Source organism: Bufo bufo, chromosome 6, assembly GCF_905171765.1.
Source record: "Bufo bufo chromosome 6, aBufBuf1.1, whole genome shotgun sequence".
In the NCBI taxonomy this organism is placed as follows: domain Eukaryota; kingdom Metazoa; phylum Chordata; class Amphibia; order Anura; family Bufonidae; genus Bufo; species Bufo bufo.
Window position 1 is genome coordinate 4,244,567 of NC_053394.1, and position 18,387 is coordinate 4,262,953.

Sequence of the window (18,387 nt, forward strand, 5' to 3'; positions counted from 1 at the left end):
TATACTATACAGACTGATGACCGCTGCACAGCGGCTCTGGGTTTATACTATACAGACTGATGGCTGCTGCACACCGGCTCTGGGTTTATACTATACAGACTGATGACTGCTGCACACCGGCTCTGGGTTTATACTATACAGACTGATGGCTGCTGCACACCGGCTCTGGGTTTATACTATACAGACTGATGACTGCTGCACACTGGCATTGGGTTTATACTATACAGACTGATGACCGCTGCACACCGGCTCTGGGTTTATACTATACAGACTGATGACCGCTGCACACCGGCTCTGGGTTTATACTATACAGACAGATGACTGCTGCACACAGGCTCTGGGTTTATACTATACAGACTGATGACTGCTGCACACGGGCTCTGGGTTTATACTATACAGACTGATGACTGCTGCACACCGGCTCTGGGTTTATACTATACAGACTGATGACTGCTGCACACTGGCATTGGGTTTATACTATACAGACTGATGACCGCTGCACACCGGCTCTGGGTTTATACTATACAGACTGATGACCGCTGCACACCGGCTCTGGGTTTATACTATACAGACAGATGACTGCTGCACACAGGCTCTGGGTTTATACTATACAGACTGATGACTGCTGCACACGGGCTCTGGGTTTATACTATACAGACTGATGACTGCTGCACACCGGCTCTGGGTTTATACTATACAGACTGATGACTGCTGCACACCGGCTCTGGGTTTATACTATACAGACTGATGACTGCTGCACACAGCTCTGGGTATATACTATACAGACTGATGGCTGCTGCACACCGGCTCCTGGGTTTATACTATACAGACTGATGACTGCTGCACACAGCTCTGGGTATATACTATACAGACTGATGGCTGCTGCACACCGGCTCTGGGTTTATACTATACAGACTGATGACTGCTGCACACAGCTCTGGGTTTATACTATACAGACTGATGACTGCTGCACACCGGCTCTGGGTTTATACTATACAGACTGATGACTGCTGCACACCGGCTCTGGGTTTATACTATACAGACTGATGACTGCTGCACACCGGCTCTGGGTTTAAACTATACAGACTGATGACTGCTGCACACCGGCTCTGGGTTTATACTATACAGACTGATGACTGCTGCACACCGGCTCTGGGTTTATACTATACAGACTGATGACTGCTGCACACCGGCTCTGGGTTTATACTATACAGACTGATGACTGCTGCACACAGCTCTGGGTTTATACTATACAGACTGATGGTTCATAAATTCTGCCGGATTAACATACTTCACCCCCGACCCAAATCACTTACTGGAGAAATGGTTGATGTCACCTCCAGTGTTTAGGTAGAAGCTCTGATTGGTGGTGACGTCGTAGTGGGAGGAGTCTGCATAGTACCCCATGGAGGGGCATCCACCAAGGGGACATGGGAAACAGGAGCCCTGCAGAAAGTAAGTGAACCCCAAAAATTTGTTCATTTACAGTGCAGACCAAAAGTTTGGACACACCTTCTCATTCAAAGAGTTTTCTTTATTTTCATGACTATGAAGGCATCAAAACTATGAATTAACACATGTGGAATTATATACATAACAAACAAGTGTGAAACAACTGAAAATATGTCATATTCTAGGTTCTTCAAAGTAGCCACCTTTTGCTTTGATTACTGCTTTGCACACTCTTGGCATTCTCTAGATGAGCTTCAAGAGGTAGTCCCCTGAAATGGTCTTCCAACAGTCTTGAAGGAGTTCCCAGAGATGCTTAGCACTTGTTGGCCCTTTTGCCTTCACTCTGCGGTCCAGCTCACCCCAAACCATCTCGATTGGGTTCAGGTCCGGTGACTGTGGAGGCCAGGTCATCTGGCGCAGCACCCCATCACTCTCCTTCATGGTCAAATAGCCCTTACTTTCAAAGTTTTCCCAATTTTTCGGCTGACTGACTGACCTTCATTTCTTAAAGTAATGATGGCCACTCGTTTTTCTTTACTTAGCTGCTTTTTTCTCGCCATAATACAAATTCTAACAGTCTATTCAGTAGGACTATCAGCTGTGTATCCACCTGACTTCTCCTCAACGCAACTGATGGTCCCAACCCCATTTATAAGGCAAGAAATCCCACTTATTAAACCTGACAGGGCACACCTGTGAAGTGAAAACCATTTCAGGGGACTACCTCTTGAAGCTCATCAAGAGAATGCCAAGTATGTGCAAAGCAGTAATCAAAGCAAAAGGTGGCTACTTTGAAGAACCTAGAATATGACATATTTTCAGTTGTTTCACACTTGTTTGTTATGTATATAATTCCACATGTGTTAATTCATAGCTTTGATGCCTTCATAGTCATAAAAATAAAGAAAACTCTTTGAATGAGAAGGTGTGTCCAAACTTTTGGTCTGTACTGTACATCAGAGGGTGGAAATGTCAGGGATCTGGGAAAGCTGGGTGACGTACCCATTGTGGTGTAAGGGCGACCAATAAGCTTATCACCCAGCTTTCCCAAAAGCAGATACAAAAATACAGAAAAGGAGGGTTTCGGGTCTCGGTGGAGATGACGAGAAAATAAGAACTTACCGCAGTGAAGGCCTCGTAGCTCTCGCAGGGGAAAGCGATGAACCCGTCCGGGTGACTGACGCTGTACGTAAAGTAGTGGAACGACCGGAAGTGGTTACACGCCAAAATCTCCAGAGCCGCTGAGGAGGACAAGATACAAGGTGAGACTGCAGGAAGGTAGAGGCAGTCACACTGCGGAGGTCTGTACTGTAAGAGCGGTCACACTGCGGAGGTCTGTACTGTAAGAGCGGTCACACTGCGGAGGTCTGTACTGTAAGAGCGGTCACACTGCGGAGGTCTGTACTGTAAGAGCGGTCACACTGCGGAGGTCTGTACTGTAATAGCGGTCACACTGCGGAGGTCTGTACTGTAAGAGCGGTCACACTGCGGAGGCTGTACTGTAAGAGCAGCCACACTGCGGAGGTCTGTATTGTAAGAGCGGTCACACTGCGGAGGTCTGAACTGTAAGAGCGCTCACACTGCGGAGGTCTGTACCGTAAGAGCGGTCACACTGCGGAGGTCTGTACTGTAAGAGCAGCCACACTGCGGAGGTCTGTATTGTAAGAGCGGTCACACTGCGGAGGTCTGTACTGTAAGAGCGCTCACACTGCGGAGGTCTGTACTGTAAGAGCGGTCACACTGCGGAGGTCTGTACTGTAAGAGCGGTCACACTGCGGAGGTCTGTACTGTAAGAGCGGTCACACTGCGGAGGTTTGTACTGTAAGAGCGGTCACACTGCGGAGGTCTGTACTGTAAGAGCGGTCACACTGCGGAGGTCTGTACTGTAAGAGCGGTCACACTGCGGAGGTCTGTACTGTAAGAATGCTCACACTGCGGAGGTCTGTACTGTAAGAGCGGTCACACTGCGGAGGTCTGTACTGTAAGAGCGGGCACACTGTGGAGGTCTGTACTGTAAGAGCGGTCACACTGCGGAGGTCTGTACTGTAAGAGCGCTCACACTGCAGAAGTCTGTACCGTCAGAGTGGTGACACTGCGGAGGTCTGTGCTGTAAGAGCGGTCACACTGCGGAGGTCTCTACTGTAAGAGCGGTCACACTGCGGAGGTCTGTACTGTAAGAGCGCTCACACTGCAGAAGTCTGTACCGTCAGAGTGGTGACACTGCAGAGGTCTTTATTAGAAAGTTTTACCGCTACTGTTGATCAGAAATGCGAGCTTGCTCGGACACCCGGTCATGTGATTTCCTCCATTTGGGTAAAAATCATAGTGTCCGATAGGCTTTATAATCCCGACACCTGGAGAAGATTACAATTATTATCTCGACCTGACAACCATCACCCTCATTGTACCAATCCTTACCAGTGATTTTATTGGTGTCTGTGTGGATGACATCAACAAAATCTGCATCTGAGGCGTCAAGGCGAACGTCTTCAGGGGTATTCTCAAACCAGGGCCGGGCAGGGTCCAGACCTTACAGGACAATGAAAAGAGAACAAAGTGATGAAGCGGAGAGCGGATGTCCACCAGGGATCGCCTCTGTGGCGAAACCAACCTCGCCACTGGGTTTTGGAGAGGCCTGTTTATCAGCCTCTTGCCTCAGGATTATGGCCCATACTAACTTTTAAACCCCTGAACCTATTCAAGTGAATTTTGGATAGGTTTGTCCCCAAGTTATACTGTTTAAATTGATGTAAGTTATATGCATGGCCAATGTAAACTCACAAAGTTGTAACAATTTATAATAAGTGTAACTTGTCAGCTAGGGAGGAAAATGCTGGGTGTGTTTCTATTGTGCCATTGTCCCATTGTGTGTTTAAATGGTGACGTCTGTCCCGTTATATCCACATGTGTATTGGTGATTTCTCTTTGTCTTGAGAGATAATTGGATTACGCCTCGGGTGTCTCCAGGGCAGAGAGGAGGAAACCATGATGCATTGTGGGGATGTATTGTCTCTGTAAAACCTGCTTGAGCCAGATTGCCATGCTGCCAGCCAGGGCCCAAAAGATACTTTTACTAACTTTTCAACCCCTGGTCTGATTCATGCCATTTTGTAATATGTTGTTCCCCTGAATGCATTGATTGTAAATATGTAATTTTTATATGAATGTGATGTATGGTTTTAGAGTTATGAAAGTTAGGTAGAAAGTATGTTTTAACTGTATGTGTAATTGAGTTTCCTCTCAGGATAAGGGGAGGGAATATGTGGGATGCAACTGATATGTGATTGGTTGTTTTATACCTCCCTGTGGGCGGACCTGTAATTGCAACAACTGTAATAAAAAACAGGCTGGGTGTGCCAGCACCTCAGACCACTGCTTGACCCTCAACACGGAGCCTTGTCTCGTTATTGGGGGGATCCGCTGTATGCTGTTAGAGACTGATTGCCAGGAGTGTAAGCTGATTCCTGTTCGTCTGCTAGCAGCTATTCGTGAGGTTCCAGTTTGGAGTGCTATTTTGTATCCAGTTCGGGAGCTGGTGTTCTGCAGTAGCTGTGCCTGTCTCTCAGAAAAGGGGCATATCGCCTAAATGGATTTTAACCCCTTGTCTGCTGAAACGGTCCGTTACAGCCTCTCTAATTACCATCTACATTAATCGAGCTATCTACATAGATATAGATAGATTATACAACCACCACTAGAGGGAGCTCACTACATACAGAATATACAGACACCACTAGTGGGAGCTCACTATATACAGATTATACAGCCACCACTAGAGGGAGCTCAGTACATACAGATTATACAGCCACCACTAGAGGGAGCTCAGTACATACAGATTATACAGCCACCACTAGAGGGAGCTCACTATATACAGATTATACAGCCACCACTAGGGGGAGCTCACTACATTCAGATTATACAGCCACCACTAGAGGGAGCTCACTACATACAGATTATACAGCCACCACTAGAGGGAGCTCACTACATACAGATTATACAGCCACCACTAGGGGGAGCTCACTACATACAGATTATACAGCCACCACTAGAGGGAGCTCACTACATACAGATTATACAGCCACCACTAGGGGGAGCTCACTACATACAGATTATACAGCCACCACTAGGGGGAGCTCCCTACATACAAATTATACAGCCACCACTAGAGGGAGCTCACTACATACAGATCATACAACCACCACTAGAGGGAGCTCACTACATACAGATCATACAGCCACCACTAGAGGCAGCACACTACATAGAGATTATACAGACACCACTAGAGGGAGCTCACTAGATACAGATTATACAATCACCACTAGAGGGAGCTCACTACATACAGATCATACAGCCACCACTAGAGGGAGCTCACTACATACAGATTATACAGCCACCACTAGAGGGAGCACACTACATACAGATTATACAGTCACCACTAGAGGGAGCTCACTACATACAGATTATACAGCCACCATTAGAGGGAGCTCACTACATACAGATTATACAGCCACCACTAAAGGGAGCTCACTACATACAGATTATACAGCCACCACTAGAGGGAGCACACTACATACAGATTATACAGACACCACTAGAGGGAGTTTACTACATACAGATTATACAATCACCACTAGAGGGATCTCACTACATACAGAGTATACAGCCACCACTAGAGGGAGCTCACTACATACAGATTATACAGTCACCTTTAGGAGGAGCTCACTACATACAGATTATACAGACACCACTAGAGGGAGCTCACTACATACAGAGTATACAGCCACCATTAGAGGGAGCTCACTATATACAGATTATACAGCCACCACTAGAGGGAGCTCACTACATACAGATTATACAGTCACCTTTAGGAGGAGCTTGCTACAAACAGATTATACAGCCACCAATAGAAGGAGGTCACTACATACAAATTATACAGCCACCACTAGAGGGAGCTCACTACATACAAATTATACAGCCACCACTAGAGGGAGCTCACTACATACAAATTATACAGCCACCACTAGAGGCAGTGCCATACATACAGATTATGCAGTCACCACTAGAGGAAGCTCACTACATACAGATTATGCAGTCACCTCTAGGAGGAGCTCACTACATACAAATCATACAGCCAGTAGCGGGAGCTCACTGCATACAGATTATACAGCCATCACTAAAGGGAGCTCACTTCATACAGATTTTATTACAAGACCCGGAGGCTCATATTGCTATTCTCCTTCTTTACTCTGACCAATAGCAGCAAAGAAAATTGAACATGTGATCAGCCCCTCCCCATAGTCCCAGTATAACAGGCAACTCCGCCTGCATATCCTCCTCTTTCTTTGCTGCTGGCCGCAGAGATAAGTATTGTGATTGATTCTTGCCTTGACTGCTTTATTATATTTATGGTTGTCATTACTGATTATAGTTTCCTATCTCCCTCCACAAGTGTTTCACTTGTGTTTCTTTCACCATAATAGGTTATTTGCCCGTTTTGGTATATATATATTTATAACGGCTATACATATTTTGTTCTCTAATGGGTTAATTGTTATTTTCGCTCGCCAGCTATTTGTTTTCCTTTAACTCCGGCCCCCCTCCACCTTCTCCCCCCCTTGTCCTGGGTCCGTTATGGGACCCTCAGCCTCCGCTGATAGTTACCTTCATCTTGCCTCTTGGCGCCTTACAGCTTCTGCTTTCGGGCGCTTCCTCTTCCGGTTTTCTCCTGTGCGGCGCTCCGGAGCTCGGCTGCCTCGGCCCATCTCAGGGATTCTCTGCAGGTTTTTTCTGGTTCTTTTTCCTAGCGATTCCTTCCTGGCCTGGGGTAAACCCTCTTGCCAGCAACGTTAGTGTGTTTTGCCAAATAATTTTTCCTTATAAAAAAATTTCTATTCAGTGTAGATCCATTATGCCTAATTCAGCTCACAGTGGGCAGGGCCCAGCAGAGGATGATATCCCTCTAGAATTAATCCCTTCTGGTGAGGATTGTCAGTCTGTTATGACCCCTAATGATCAATCCCTGGCCCTGCAGACCTCATTATCTAATGCCATTGCAGCAGCTATGGGATCAATGACTTGTCATATCCCAGTCTATTGCCCAGGCCCTAGCTGCCCATCCAGCTGCCTCACAAATCCCGCAGCCAGCTGTGGCTTCTCAGCCAGCCGGGCCAGGGCCATCAGCCTCCAGAAAACGTATTAATGGTGACGATGTTTCCACCAATGTTGGCGCGCTAGGTCAGCCCAAGAGAGCCTGTACGCGTCAGGCAGAACGTACGCACAATTGGAAATGTGCTAGAGCACAGCAAGATGTGGGTTCTGACTCTGAGGTCGGATCCGATGAGGAGGCTATTGAGGACGCCTTTGAGGAGGCAGAGGAGGACCCCTCTGGGGTCATGGATTCTAACCCCCTACCCGGGTGTAGTTCCCTAATTTCAGCTGCAGAGGTCAATCCTGCATCTTTAACGGATCCCTCTGGGGAACCTTTATTTGACCCGGATTCACTCCACCATCCTCGGTCGGCAGAGTGGTTACCATTGGAGCATGTATCCAAATACTTGGAGGCCCGCGTGCGCTGCCCACTTTCCAAAGAGGCACGCAACAAGCTTCGGGCTTAATGCCCCAGACCCATCATCCCCAATAGGGTGTGCGAGACTCCATCTGTGGACCCCAAGATGACGCAGTTCCTCACAAAATCTGGTTGGAACCCGGGTAAGGGTCTGGAGTCGGCTTTACGCTCCTGTCAAGACAAGCTCCTTGACATCTTCGGCCCTCTAGCGAAGTTATTTGACCTAGCTGAAGTGGCTAAGGCTGAGAACAGGTAGGTAGATCCTGTTGAGCTGCGCGAATGGGTTCAACGCGCAATTTGCATAGCAGGCAACGTTAATACGTCCCTGGCTATTGAAAGGCGTAAAGCTATCTTATTCAAGATAGAACCAAAATTGTCCAACCTAGCGCTTACAGAGGCTGGGAAGGAGGCCCAGGGCTTGTTATTTGGTAAGTCCTTTATCAAGGACCTAGGACGTTTCGTTGGAGCTTTCACTGCTCTGGATAAAGCCCAGAGCTCTATGAAAAGGGTTTTCCATGGTAGGGTCTCTACCAGGGCCGGCAGCTTCAGGGGCCGTCTGTCCGGCCACGCCCATTTTCTATCCCATGGTTCGGGTCGAGGCTCCTTCTCCCAGAGACCTGCATTTCAGGAACAAAGACGAGAGCCAACATCTTTTTTCCCTTCCCGGGGAGGTTCCTGGCGATCAAGAGGCTACAGAGGAAACCCTAGTTCCAGACGTCCCAACGGCAAGACGACCACCTCATTCCAATTCTTTGAATGTTTATGTAGGGGGCAGACTCCGTCTTTTTTCTCGAGCTTGGTCTCACATCACCTCAGACCAATGGGTCCTCTCCACGGTCAGGGGTTTTCACATAGAACTTACGACCTTCCCACTGTCCCATCCCTCCACGCCCTGTGGTGCTGTCAGAGGAGAGCCAAATACTGGTGGACACATAGTTGTCGGATCTTTTCCACAAGGGAGCCATAGAGCCAGCCCCGGGATCCCCATATGGGATAATCAGCAACATTTTCCTGGTGGCAAAGAAAGGGGGCCAAATGCGGCCCGTCATCAATTTATGCGCCCTCAACGCGTTCGTCAGATACCGCCACTTCAAGATGAAGGGCATATATCTTCTTCGAGACTTACTGCAGATGAGCGACTGGATGGTCAAACTGGACCTAAAGGATGCTTATCTAACGGTCCCAGTAGAGGACACGTCCAGGAACCTCCTCTGTTTCTCCTGGAGAGACAGGATTTGGCGATTTACGTGCCTCCCATTAGGCCTCTCTTCAGCTCCATGGTGTTTTACCAAGCTGCGCAGTCGGGGAGTTCGCCTCATCGTCTACCTGGACGACATCCTGATCATTGATCAGGATCGTTCGGTGTTGCTGAATCACCTTCACTGGACCATGGATCTTCTATCCGACCTGGGTTTCCTGCTCAACCAGGAGAAGTCCTGCCTCTCCCCGTCTCACAAAATGGAGTTCCTCGGGTTTATGGTGGATTCCATGGCAGGGACCCTCAGCCTACCATCGGCCAAGATTCGGTCGATTCGGAAAGCGTCCGGGCCGCCTTCTGTTTATTTTTATTTTTATTTTTTATTTACATACACACCACACACAGGCAGCCAGGCCCGAGCCGCGGACCGCCCGCCCACTACACTAGACTAGTGTAGTGGGCGGGGCGCGGGCGGTCCGCGGCTCGGGCCTGGCTGGGGAGGAGTCAGGACTGGAGCAGGGCGCACGCAGGGCCTGGCCGACACAGAGGCTGGGGAGGCTCCAGCCAGGCCACTGAGTAACTCAGAAGATCTGATGGTATATTCTAACCCCCAGGCGTTCCCATGGTGACGGGGACGCTTGCCTGGGGATTAGAATATACCATCGGATCTGAGTTTTCACAAGCTCAGTGAGATCGTAAAAACTCAAATCCGATGGTATATTCTAACCTGGTGACAGGGACGCCTGCCTGGGGGTTAGAATATACAAGGGCCACGCCGCTCACAGGAGTATATTTATAAACTAATCAGTAACTAACTACTTTAACTTTAATCATTGACATTGCTGATCTCTTTAGTGGGATATCTTACTCTGTCTTAGCTCCGGTAACAGCAGGCAGTGCGGGAGGGCGGCGCTCACTCACTGACGTCACGCGCCTGTGCCGCCTAGTGGGAGGAGCAGGCGCGTGACGTCAGTGAGTGAGCGCCGCCCTCCCGCACTGCCTGCTGTTACCTGAGCTAAGACAGAGTAAGATATCCCACTAAAGAGATCAGCAATGTCAATGATTAAAGTTAAAGTTACTGATTAGTTTATAAATGTACTCCTGTGAGCGTCGGGGAGGGGGATCTGTGGATGGCACGGGGGGGGGAGCCATAATTTTTTTTTGCTATGGGGCCCATGCATTTCTAGCTACGCCCCTGCCCGGGCCCTCGCTATTGTGAAGGATGGATGTGTGCCTATACGCTGCCTCAACGTTGAAGACTGCGAGTTAACCGTTCCTGGGAATACCTTGCTGGCCAAAGTTTATATGTCCGAAGGGGACATCCTTCGACGAAGGGGCTTTACGTTACAGCCAGATAGGAGATCAGCCTGGACCTATGCTGTAGAGGTCCATCAAAGGGAGACCCCAACAGTGGAGTGGAACGGTCAAGTGATCATGGCCCGGATGGGGGTGGACCTCAAGACCCTGACTCCAGAAGTTGCTGGAAGACACCCTTTCGGAATTTCAGGAGGCGTTCTCAAGATATGATGAGGACTTTTAGTGTGGCTCCGCCATCAAGCACGAAATCCCCACTGGCGATGCTGCACCAATCAGGGAACGTTACCGACAAACCCCACCAAAAATGTCCCAGGAAGTGAAGGACATGGTGGCCAGCATGTTCTAAAACCAGGTAATCCAGGAGAGTCAAAGTCCTTGGGCTGCTCGAGTAGTCTTGGTGCGGAAGAAAGATGGGAGTCTCCGGTTCTGTGTGGATTATCGGAAGATGAATGCCCAGACCGTCCGGGATGCCTTCTGCGAATTGAAGAGTCATGGTCCGCCCCGAGTCATGCAAAGTTCTTCTCGACTCTTGACCTGGCCAGTGGGTACTGGCAGGTTCCGGTGGCCAAGAACTAGTGATGGACGAACATGAGCAAGGACGGTTCGCGAACGCGATCAAATGTTCGCAAACCTCAAGTTTGCGGTGGACCCCATTTACTTTAATGGTAGACGAACCCGAAAAACCTTCAGCTCATATTTGCAGCCACCAAATACTTAGAAGTGTACAAATAGTCCCACAACATGGACAGTGATATACTAGAGGGGGGTCAATGGGAAAAATTCCAACAAAAAATATGTATTTTAATCAGAGAACATTTTTATGGGTCTTAAAGGGAAATTCTCTGAAATGTGCCCTGCTGGAGCCCAGAAAAATGTTATTGTAGGCCATGGGAGTATGGGCCTTAAAAATTAGGCATTTACCTGACATAAAAGAAATTCTGATTATGTGCTCGAGGTACATTATGCAGTCAATGGATCAAAATTTTACTGTAGCCCACTTTTTGTTCACTTTTTTGTGGGGGCAACTGGTATATCACACCAGTAGAAATAATTTGTTCCAATAGCGTTTGTCACTATCCTTAGATGCAGTAACGCAGCAAAACTGCAAACAAATGCTGCACTACCCAAATGCACTATATAGAAAGTATATAATTGGTATATAGCACCCCTGCTTCTATCTGTCACCGCCGGCCCTGGGAGAGATCTTAGAAGTTCAAATAGACAGAAGACTCAGGAGTCTATTTGACAGATCTCTCTTGTTTTCATTGTTGCTGACAGGTTTCCACCCCTTCGGAGATACTGTTCATTATCAGTCAAGTGGCTCTTTATATGTTCCGCCTCTCACTTGTTTCCCTGCGGCTGTTCTTCTGTGGAGTGCTCTGCTTGTGTGGTGGTTCTCCTGTTCCAGTTACATCTCAAGCTAAGTCGTTTCCCTTTTCTTGGCGTGTCTGTCCTGACTAGGCCTCAGGGAGACACTAGCTCCTTCAGTTTGGAAGGAGCCGGTTGCCTCTTTCCCTGTTCCCTAAGCTGAGAGTTTGGTGCAGTGTTTCAGCAGTCTCAGGTTCCTGTGCATGTGCATTTCTACCATTGAGATTTGCACATGTTGTTAGCAGCTTAGGGAGAGTATCAGGGAATGCTAGGAGGTGACCTCTTTATTCCCTAGGTTTGGGGCCTAGTCTGTTGTTGTTTAGTTGTGGTTCCCTTTAGTTGTCCTTCCCCGTACTTCTCGTGACAATATCACACCAGTTGAAATTAGTTGTTCCAATAGCGTTTGTCCCTCTGTATAGCTGCAGTATCGCACTTTCTAAGTTAGAAAGTATTTTATAAGTATATTACACCCCTTAGTATGTCACACCTATCGATAGCACACCTATACCAGTCCTTAAAAGGACTTTTGTGGCCCTATTAGCTAGCGTTTGGTGTCTCTAACAGCCTGTCCCTGCTCCACACAGCAACCTCTCCCTACACTAGCAAAAGACTGAATGTAAAATGGTGGCCAGATCGGGTTTATTTACAAGGTAGGGGGTGTGTCCATGTGCTGAAACGTCTCAATTGGCTGTCCTGTACCACCTATGGATGTGTCATGGGTCAAAGTTCTTTACAATGTAAAAGAATATGGTGCCGGCAGATATCGCCATATGTTCGCCCGTTCGGCAAACAGCGAACGAGCAAAGTTCGATTCGAAACGACCGCCGGGCGAACCGCAAGGCCATCTCTACCAAGAATGACAAAGCAAAGACGACCTTCATTCTACCTATGGGACTCTACGAGTTCATCCGGATGCCATTCGGCCTTTCCAATGTCCCGGGAACATTCCAGCGGTTGATGGAGCACTGTCTGGGAGATCTCAACTTCGAGTCGGTATTGATATACCTGGATGACATAGTAGTGTTTGGGGCCTACTTTCAGGATCACCTCCAAAAGCGGCAACAGGTCCTAAGACGGCTTCAAGACCATGGGCTCAAGATCAAGCCAAAGAAGTGCCAACTGTTTCGACAGCAGATAGAGTATTTGGGACATTTGGTCACCCAGGAGAGGGCAAAGCCAGCCCCCAGCAAGGTGGAGGCTGTAAAGAAGTGGCCCCGTGGTGGTGACCGTGATGACGTACAACAACCGTTAGCACATCTGGAGAATGGCAAGCTTGGTGCGCTTGAGCATAGGTGGTTGGCTCGCCTTTCTAAGTACCATTACTGCATCAAGTTCCGGTCAGGTAGGCAGAATGGCAACGACGATTCACTCTCCCGAGTCCCTGTCGGGTTGTCGACTCAGGGTGCCGATGAAGAGCTAGAGGACACTAAAACTCCAGACCTTGGTCGATTACCTATGTTCAGGCCATGGCACATTCAAGTGGGGTGGCGTCCGGGATGTCCCTGGTGTTGGGAAAGACGTTGGCTGATTGGGAGAGAGTCCAGAATAGCTGTCTGGACCTGTGGATGGTGAAAGAATGGGCCCGGACCAAGATCTGGCCTCGGCCAGAAGAGCGGGCCCGTCTAACTCCGGAGGGCCAAAAGTTGTTGAGGCAGTGGGATAAGCTGACTGTTACCCAGGGCCTCCTGTGTCCGACCATATACTTGCAGACAGAGTTGCAGTACCGGCGACAGATTGTCATCCCCATATCATTGGGACCGGAGGCTGCCCGGGAAGCCCATGAGGGGGTGCCTATTTTGGGAGCAATAAGACGTTTAAGTGGCTCCAACGGCTGGTATGCTGTCCAGATTTGGCAGACATGGTGGCCAAGGCATGTCTTAAGTGTTGGCCCTGCGGACTGAGTAAGAGTACTGAACAGCAAGCTCCTGTCCAGGCCAGCCGGACCTCAGCGCCCGTAGAGCTCCTTATGATCGATTATGTACAGATTGGGTACTCTACCTCGGGACACTCATACTGTTTAGTTATGACAGACCATTTCCCAAAGTATGCGGTGGCTGTGCCCACCAGAGACCAGACGGCAGAGTCGGTCGTGGAAGTGGTCTGCAAACACTTTATACAGGTGTTCGGGTGTCCATGGAAGATACATTCGGACTAGGGGGCATGTTTTCAGGGTACCCTCATGAATGAGCTGTACCAGCTGCATGGGATCGAATGTTCCCACCCCACCCTGTATCACTCATAGGAAAATTGGGCGTGCGAACGATTCAACCGCACCTTGCTCCACATGCTGCGGACTTAGGAGGATAGGCAAAAGACTCGGTGGCCCGAATACCTACCTGAACTGATGTGGGCCTATAACAACAGGGTACACAGTACCATCAGGTACTCCCCACATATGCTCATGTTTGGGAGAGCTGGATGGGAGATTGAGGATCTCCACATGCCCGATCTGATGGAGCCACCACCGAGAAGTACCATCACTTGGGTGCAAGAGCACCGCTGCCGGCTGAGAATGATCTGCAAGGTTGTGGGGGAGCACCTGGGACAAGTGGTACACCCTAACCCGAGACCAGTGCAGAGGGATGGGTATGCCCCGGGTGATCGAGTGATAGTCAAAGCCAAACGGCCATCTGGGAAGTTGGATGGGCAATGGGAGGCAGTCCCATACACAGTGAAGAGAAAGGTAGACCTGTCCATCCCGGTCTATGAGGTAGAGCCAATAGGGACTGGGGAGCCCTCATGAAACTTGCACTGTAACATGTTGAGGTGTTGTCATTTTGATGAACCAATATGCGCAGAGGAGATGCCTCCTCCTGCTCAGAATACAGAGGAAATTCCCTTAGAGAAGGAGTAGGAGAAGTAAGGGTGGGTTGCCCCTGCCCCGGTACCCACCGAGGCGCCAGCCGTGGCAAGTTTGCCACCGAGAGAAAGTGTTGAGCGGTCAGCAGCTGCAGCTCCTCTCCCATTAAATGTGCCTGACGTCCCTAGTGCTTCTGTGCCTATCACTCTACGTAGGTCAAGGAGGCCCAATGCTGTGTGCCCCCACAGCGCTATGCCCAGGATGAGTTTGTATGGTGAGAGTTTTCAGGACACAACCTTTAGTGAGGTGGCATGTGAGATTGAGAAACATCTCCCATTGTTTGAACACTGTGTGTGGATTAAATTAAATGTTCTGGACTGACGTTCTGCTGTTTGGCCACAAGATGCTGCTGTTTCCTAGGCACAGCTGACTGACTGCATATACATATTTCCATATTCATGAGAGGTGTGGTTTTTCAGAGCATGAAGAAGTAGAACAGGAGCCATCTTAGAAGCTAGTTGAGACTGAGGAGCTGTGTGTGAGCAGAGAATCCGATGGATCCAGGAGTTGCAGCTGAGTGAAGCTGATTGTTGTCCAAGACCCAGATCCTGTCCAGGGAAAGGAAGATTGTTTCCAGGAAGGCTGATAAGAGCTGAGGAACAAAGCTGCACCCTGCAGGACTTCATGTTTGCTGGAGAGACTGGTTGTTAGGTTCCGAGTTGTCAACGGATAAAGAGCAGACCCTGGTTGGTAAAATCGTGCACGCAGTGTTGGCGCCTAGAGACTGAGACCAGTTCTGTAGTTAGCTAGTTAGGGTCTCTGCTTTGTGTCAGGTCTAAAGTGTTGCTACTGGAACTACAAGGACTATGGGAAATTGTGGAAACGTATCAGAACAAATGGGCGCATATTGGAACGTATGAGAAAATGTGGGAACGTATCGAAACATATGAGAAAGTGTGGGAACGTATTGGCACGTATGGGTAAGTGTGGGAACGTATGGTAACATATCGGAACATATTGGAAAGTTTAGGAATGTATCAGAACATATGGGAGCATATTGGAATGTATGTGAAAGTGTGGGAATGTGTGGCAACATATGGGAAAGTGTGGGAACATATTAGAATGTATAGAAAACGTATGGGAGCATATCGGAACATATGGAAAATTGTGTAAACATATCAAAACATGTGGGAAAGTGTGGGAACGTATGGGAACATATTGGAAAGTTTGGGAACATATATCGGAAAGTAAGGGAACATATGAGAACATATGGGAGCATATTAAAACATATCGGAAAATGTGGTAACGCCAGTCTTAATTAATGTCCCTCGTTGTCTACTAGGAAGATGCATAAATTAACTAATACCAGTGACTGTGATATGTCCTGATACTGGGTTATGTGGAGTATCTAACACCAGTGACTGTAATACTCCATATAACCCCGGATCAGGACGTTTATAATACCAGTGACTGTGATACTCCATTTAACCTCGGGTCGGGGTGCTCTCCGTACCTGTGATCCTCCGGACTCTGGGATGTCTCCTCCCGGCTTCTCCCGCAGCATGTGCACCCAGGCTGTGCCCGATGATGTGAATGTTGGACGGTGGATATTCCAGCTCCTCCTGAGGAGACACAGTAGTGTATAGATCCTGTACAGCAGCGGACAGAGGTTGTGCAGCCTCTGCACACGCGGCTCTGCTGTGTTTAGGACGCCTCTTTATCATGACACTGACTGAAGGGATTGGGGATACTTTCTTGGAGTCAGGGCCTTGGGCCACATATGAATGGAGCCGCAGTCGAGCATGCGTGCTGCCGCTGTATGTGCAATGTCCTGAAATACACTGCAAAGCACTGAAAGTGTTAATATCACTGTATTTTATGTATTATTTGCATGTACTACAAATCCCAGAAGGTTATATAGGGAGGCGGAGGTCCCATGAGGCTAATCAGGGCCAGGTCCATCTGTCCTATATAGGAGGAAGATTCTGGAGTTCATGGATGCCTGCGAAGGAGTGAAGACCTCAGAGTGGCGAGGAGCAGCTCCTGGAGGGAGACTCCATTCCCCTACAGCCCACCAGCATCTTAAGGGTTTGGCTTTGTGTCTCATGTTAGCTCTTATTGGAATGGAAAAGAACTGTACAAGAAAGATGGTTTGCATCTTTCTCTCAAAGGAACGAATGTCCTCGGTGAACAGTTCCAGGTATTTGCTAAGAAGCATTTAAACTAGGAAAGGGGGGCAAAAGAGTGATAATCCAGCAGTCCAACTGCCCCCCGGAACAATGCCAGAAGAGGCCAGTAGCACAAAGGTTAAGAAATGACAAGCTCAGAGTCTTGTCTACAAATGCTCGCAGTCTAGGGAATAAGATCAATAAACTTGAGGCTATAATGGCATCTGAGAATATAGATGTAGTGGCTGTTACTGAGACGTGGTTCAAGGGGAGTAATGACTGGGATATATCAATACCAGGGTTCTCTCTATACAGGAAAGACAGAGAAGGCAAGAAGGGGGGAGGGGTGGCCCTGTATGTGAAAGATAACATAAAATCTAATTTGATACAAGTTAGCGAGAACAATTTAGAGTCAGTTTAGGTTACCGTGCAGCTTGATAATCATAAGGTAACTTGTGTAGGTGTGATATATAGACCACCTAGCCAAGTCAAAGAATTAGATGATCTACTAGTTGAGGAAATAGCTAAAATGACATTGAAGGGGGAAGTTATCATTATGGGAGACTTCAATCTTCCAGATGTAAACTGGAAAACCAAAATAGCTAGTTCTGCCAGGAGTGCAGATATTATAAATTCCCTACTGGGATTATCTCTACAGCAAGTAGTGGAGGAGCCAACCCGGAAGGCGGCCATTTTAGATTTAGTATTCACAAATGGGAATTTGGTATCTGATATTACTGTAGGGGAAAGCTTGGGATCTAGTGATCACCAGTCAGTGTGGTTTACTATAAGTACAGTGACTGAGTCACACCACACAAAAACAAAAGTTTTAGATTTTAGAAAAACAGACTTTTCTAAAATTAGATTAGTGGTTTACAAGTCCCTATCAGATTGGAACAGCTTCATTGGAGTCCAGGAGAAATGGGACTACTTAAAAGTGGCACTATTGAAGGCAACAGAAGATTGCATTAGGCTTGTCAGTAAAAGCAAAAAAAGGAAGAGACCACTGTGGTACTCAGCAGAAGTGGCCAAAATCATTAAAAACAAAAAGATAGCATTTAGGAATTATAAAAAAAAAAACTAAATGAGGATGACAGACAAATTTATAAGATTAGGCAGAGAGAGGCCAAACAAGTTATAAGAGCTTCCAAAGCACAGGCAGAAGAGAAATTAGCTCAGTCAGGGAAAAAAGGCAAGAAGGCATTCTTCAGATACATAAATGAAAAAAGGAAACTAAAACAAGGAATTACTAAATTAAAAACAAAAGAAGGAAGGTATATGGAAGAAGATAAAGAACTAGCTGACTGCCTCAATGAATACTTCTGTTCAGTTTTTACAAAGGAAAATGAAGGAGAAGGACCTCAGTTAGGAAAGAAGACTAAAGAATCTTTTGATGCATGTGTCTTTACAGAGGAAGAGGTTCTGAGTCAGCTGTCTAAAATTAATACAAATAAGTCACAGGGGCCTGATGGGATACACCCAAAGCTATTAAAAGAGCTCAGCGGTGAACTAGCAAAAC

At 47.8% G+C, this 18,387-nt stretch overlaps 1 protein-coding gene across 1 annotated transcript in view; it reads right to left on the minus strand.

Moving 5' to 3' along the window:
* Positions 1–18,387, minus strand: part of LOC121005220 (pancreatic lipase-related protein 2-like) — a 109,209-nt gene that overhangs the window by 51,635 nt on the left and 39,187 nt on the right. Inside the window, exons 5-9 of the mRNA XM_040437823.1 lie at positions 16,214–16,322; positions 3,871–3,981; positions 3,702–3,806; positions 2,575–2,693; positions 1,317–1,446 (exon numbers count right to left, since the gene is read on the minus strand). Of these exons, the coding sequence (XP_040293757.1) occupies positions 1,317–1,446; positions 2,575–2,693; positions 3,702–3,806; positions 3,871–3,981; positions 16,214–16,322 (574 nt within the window). The remainder of the gene's footprint in view (positions 1–1,316; positions 1,447–2,574; positions 2,694–3,701; positions 3,807–3,870; positions 3,982–16,213; positions 16,323–18,387) is intronic.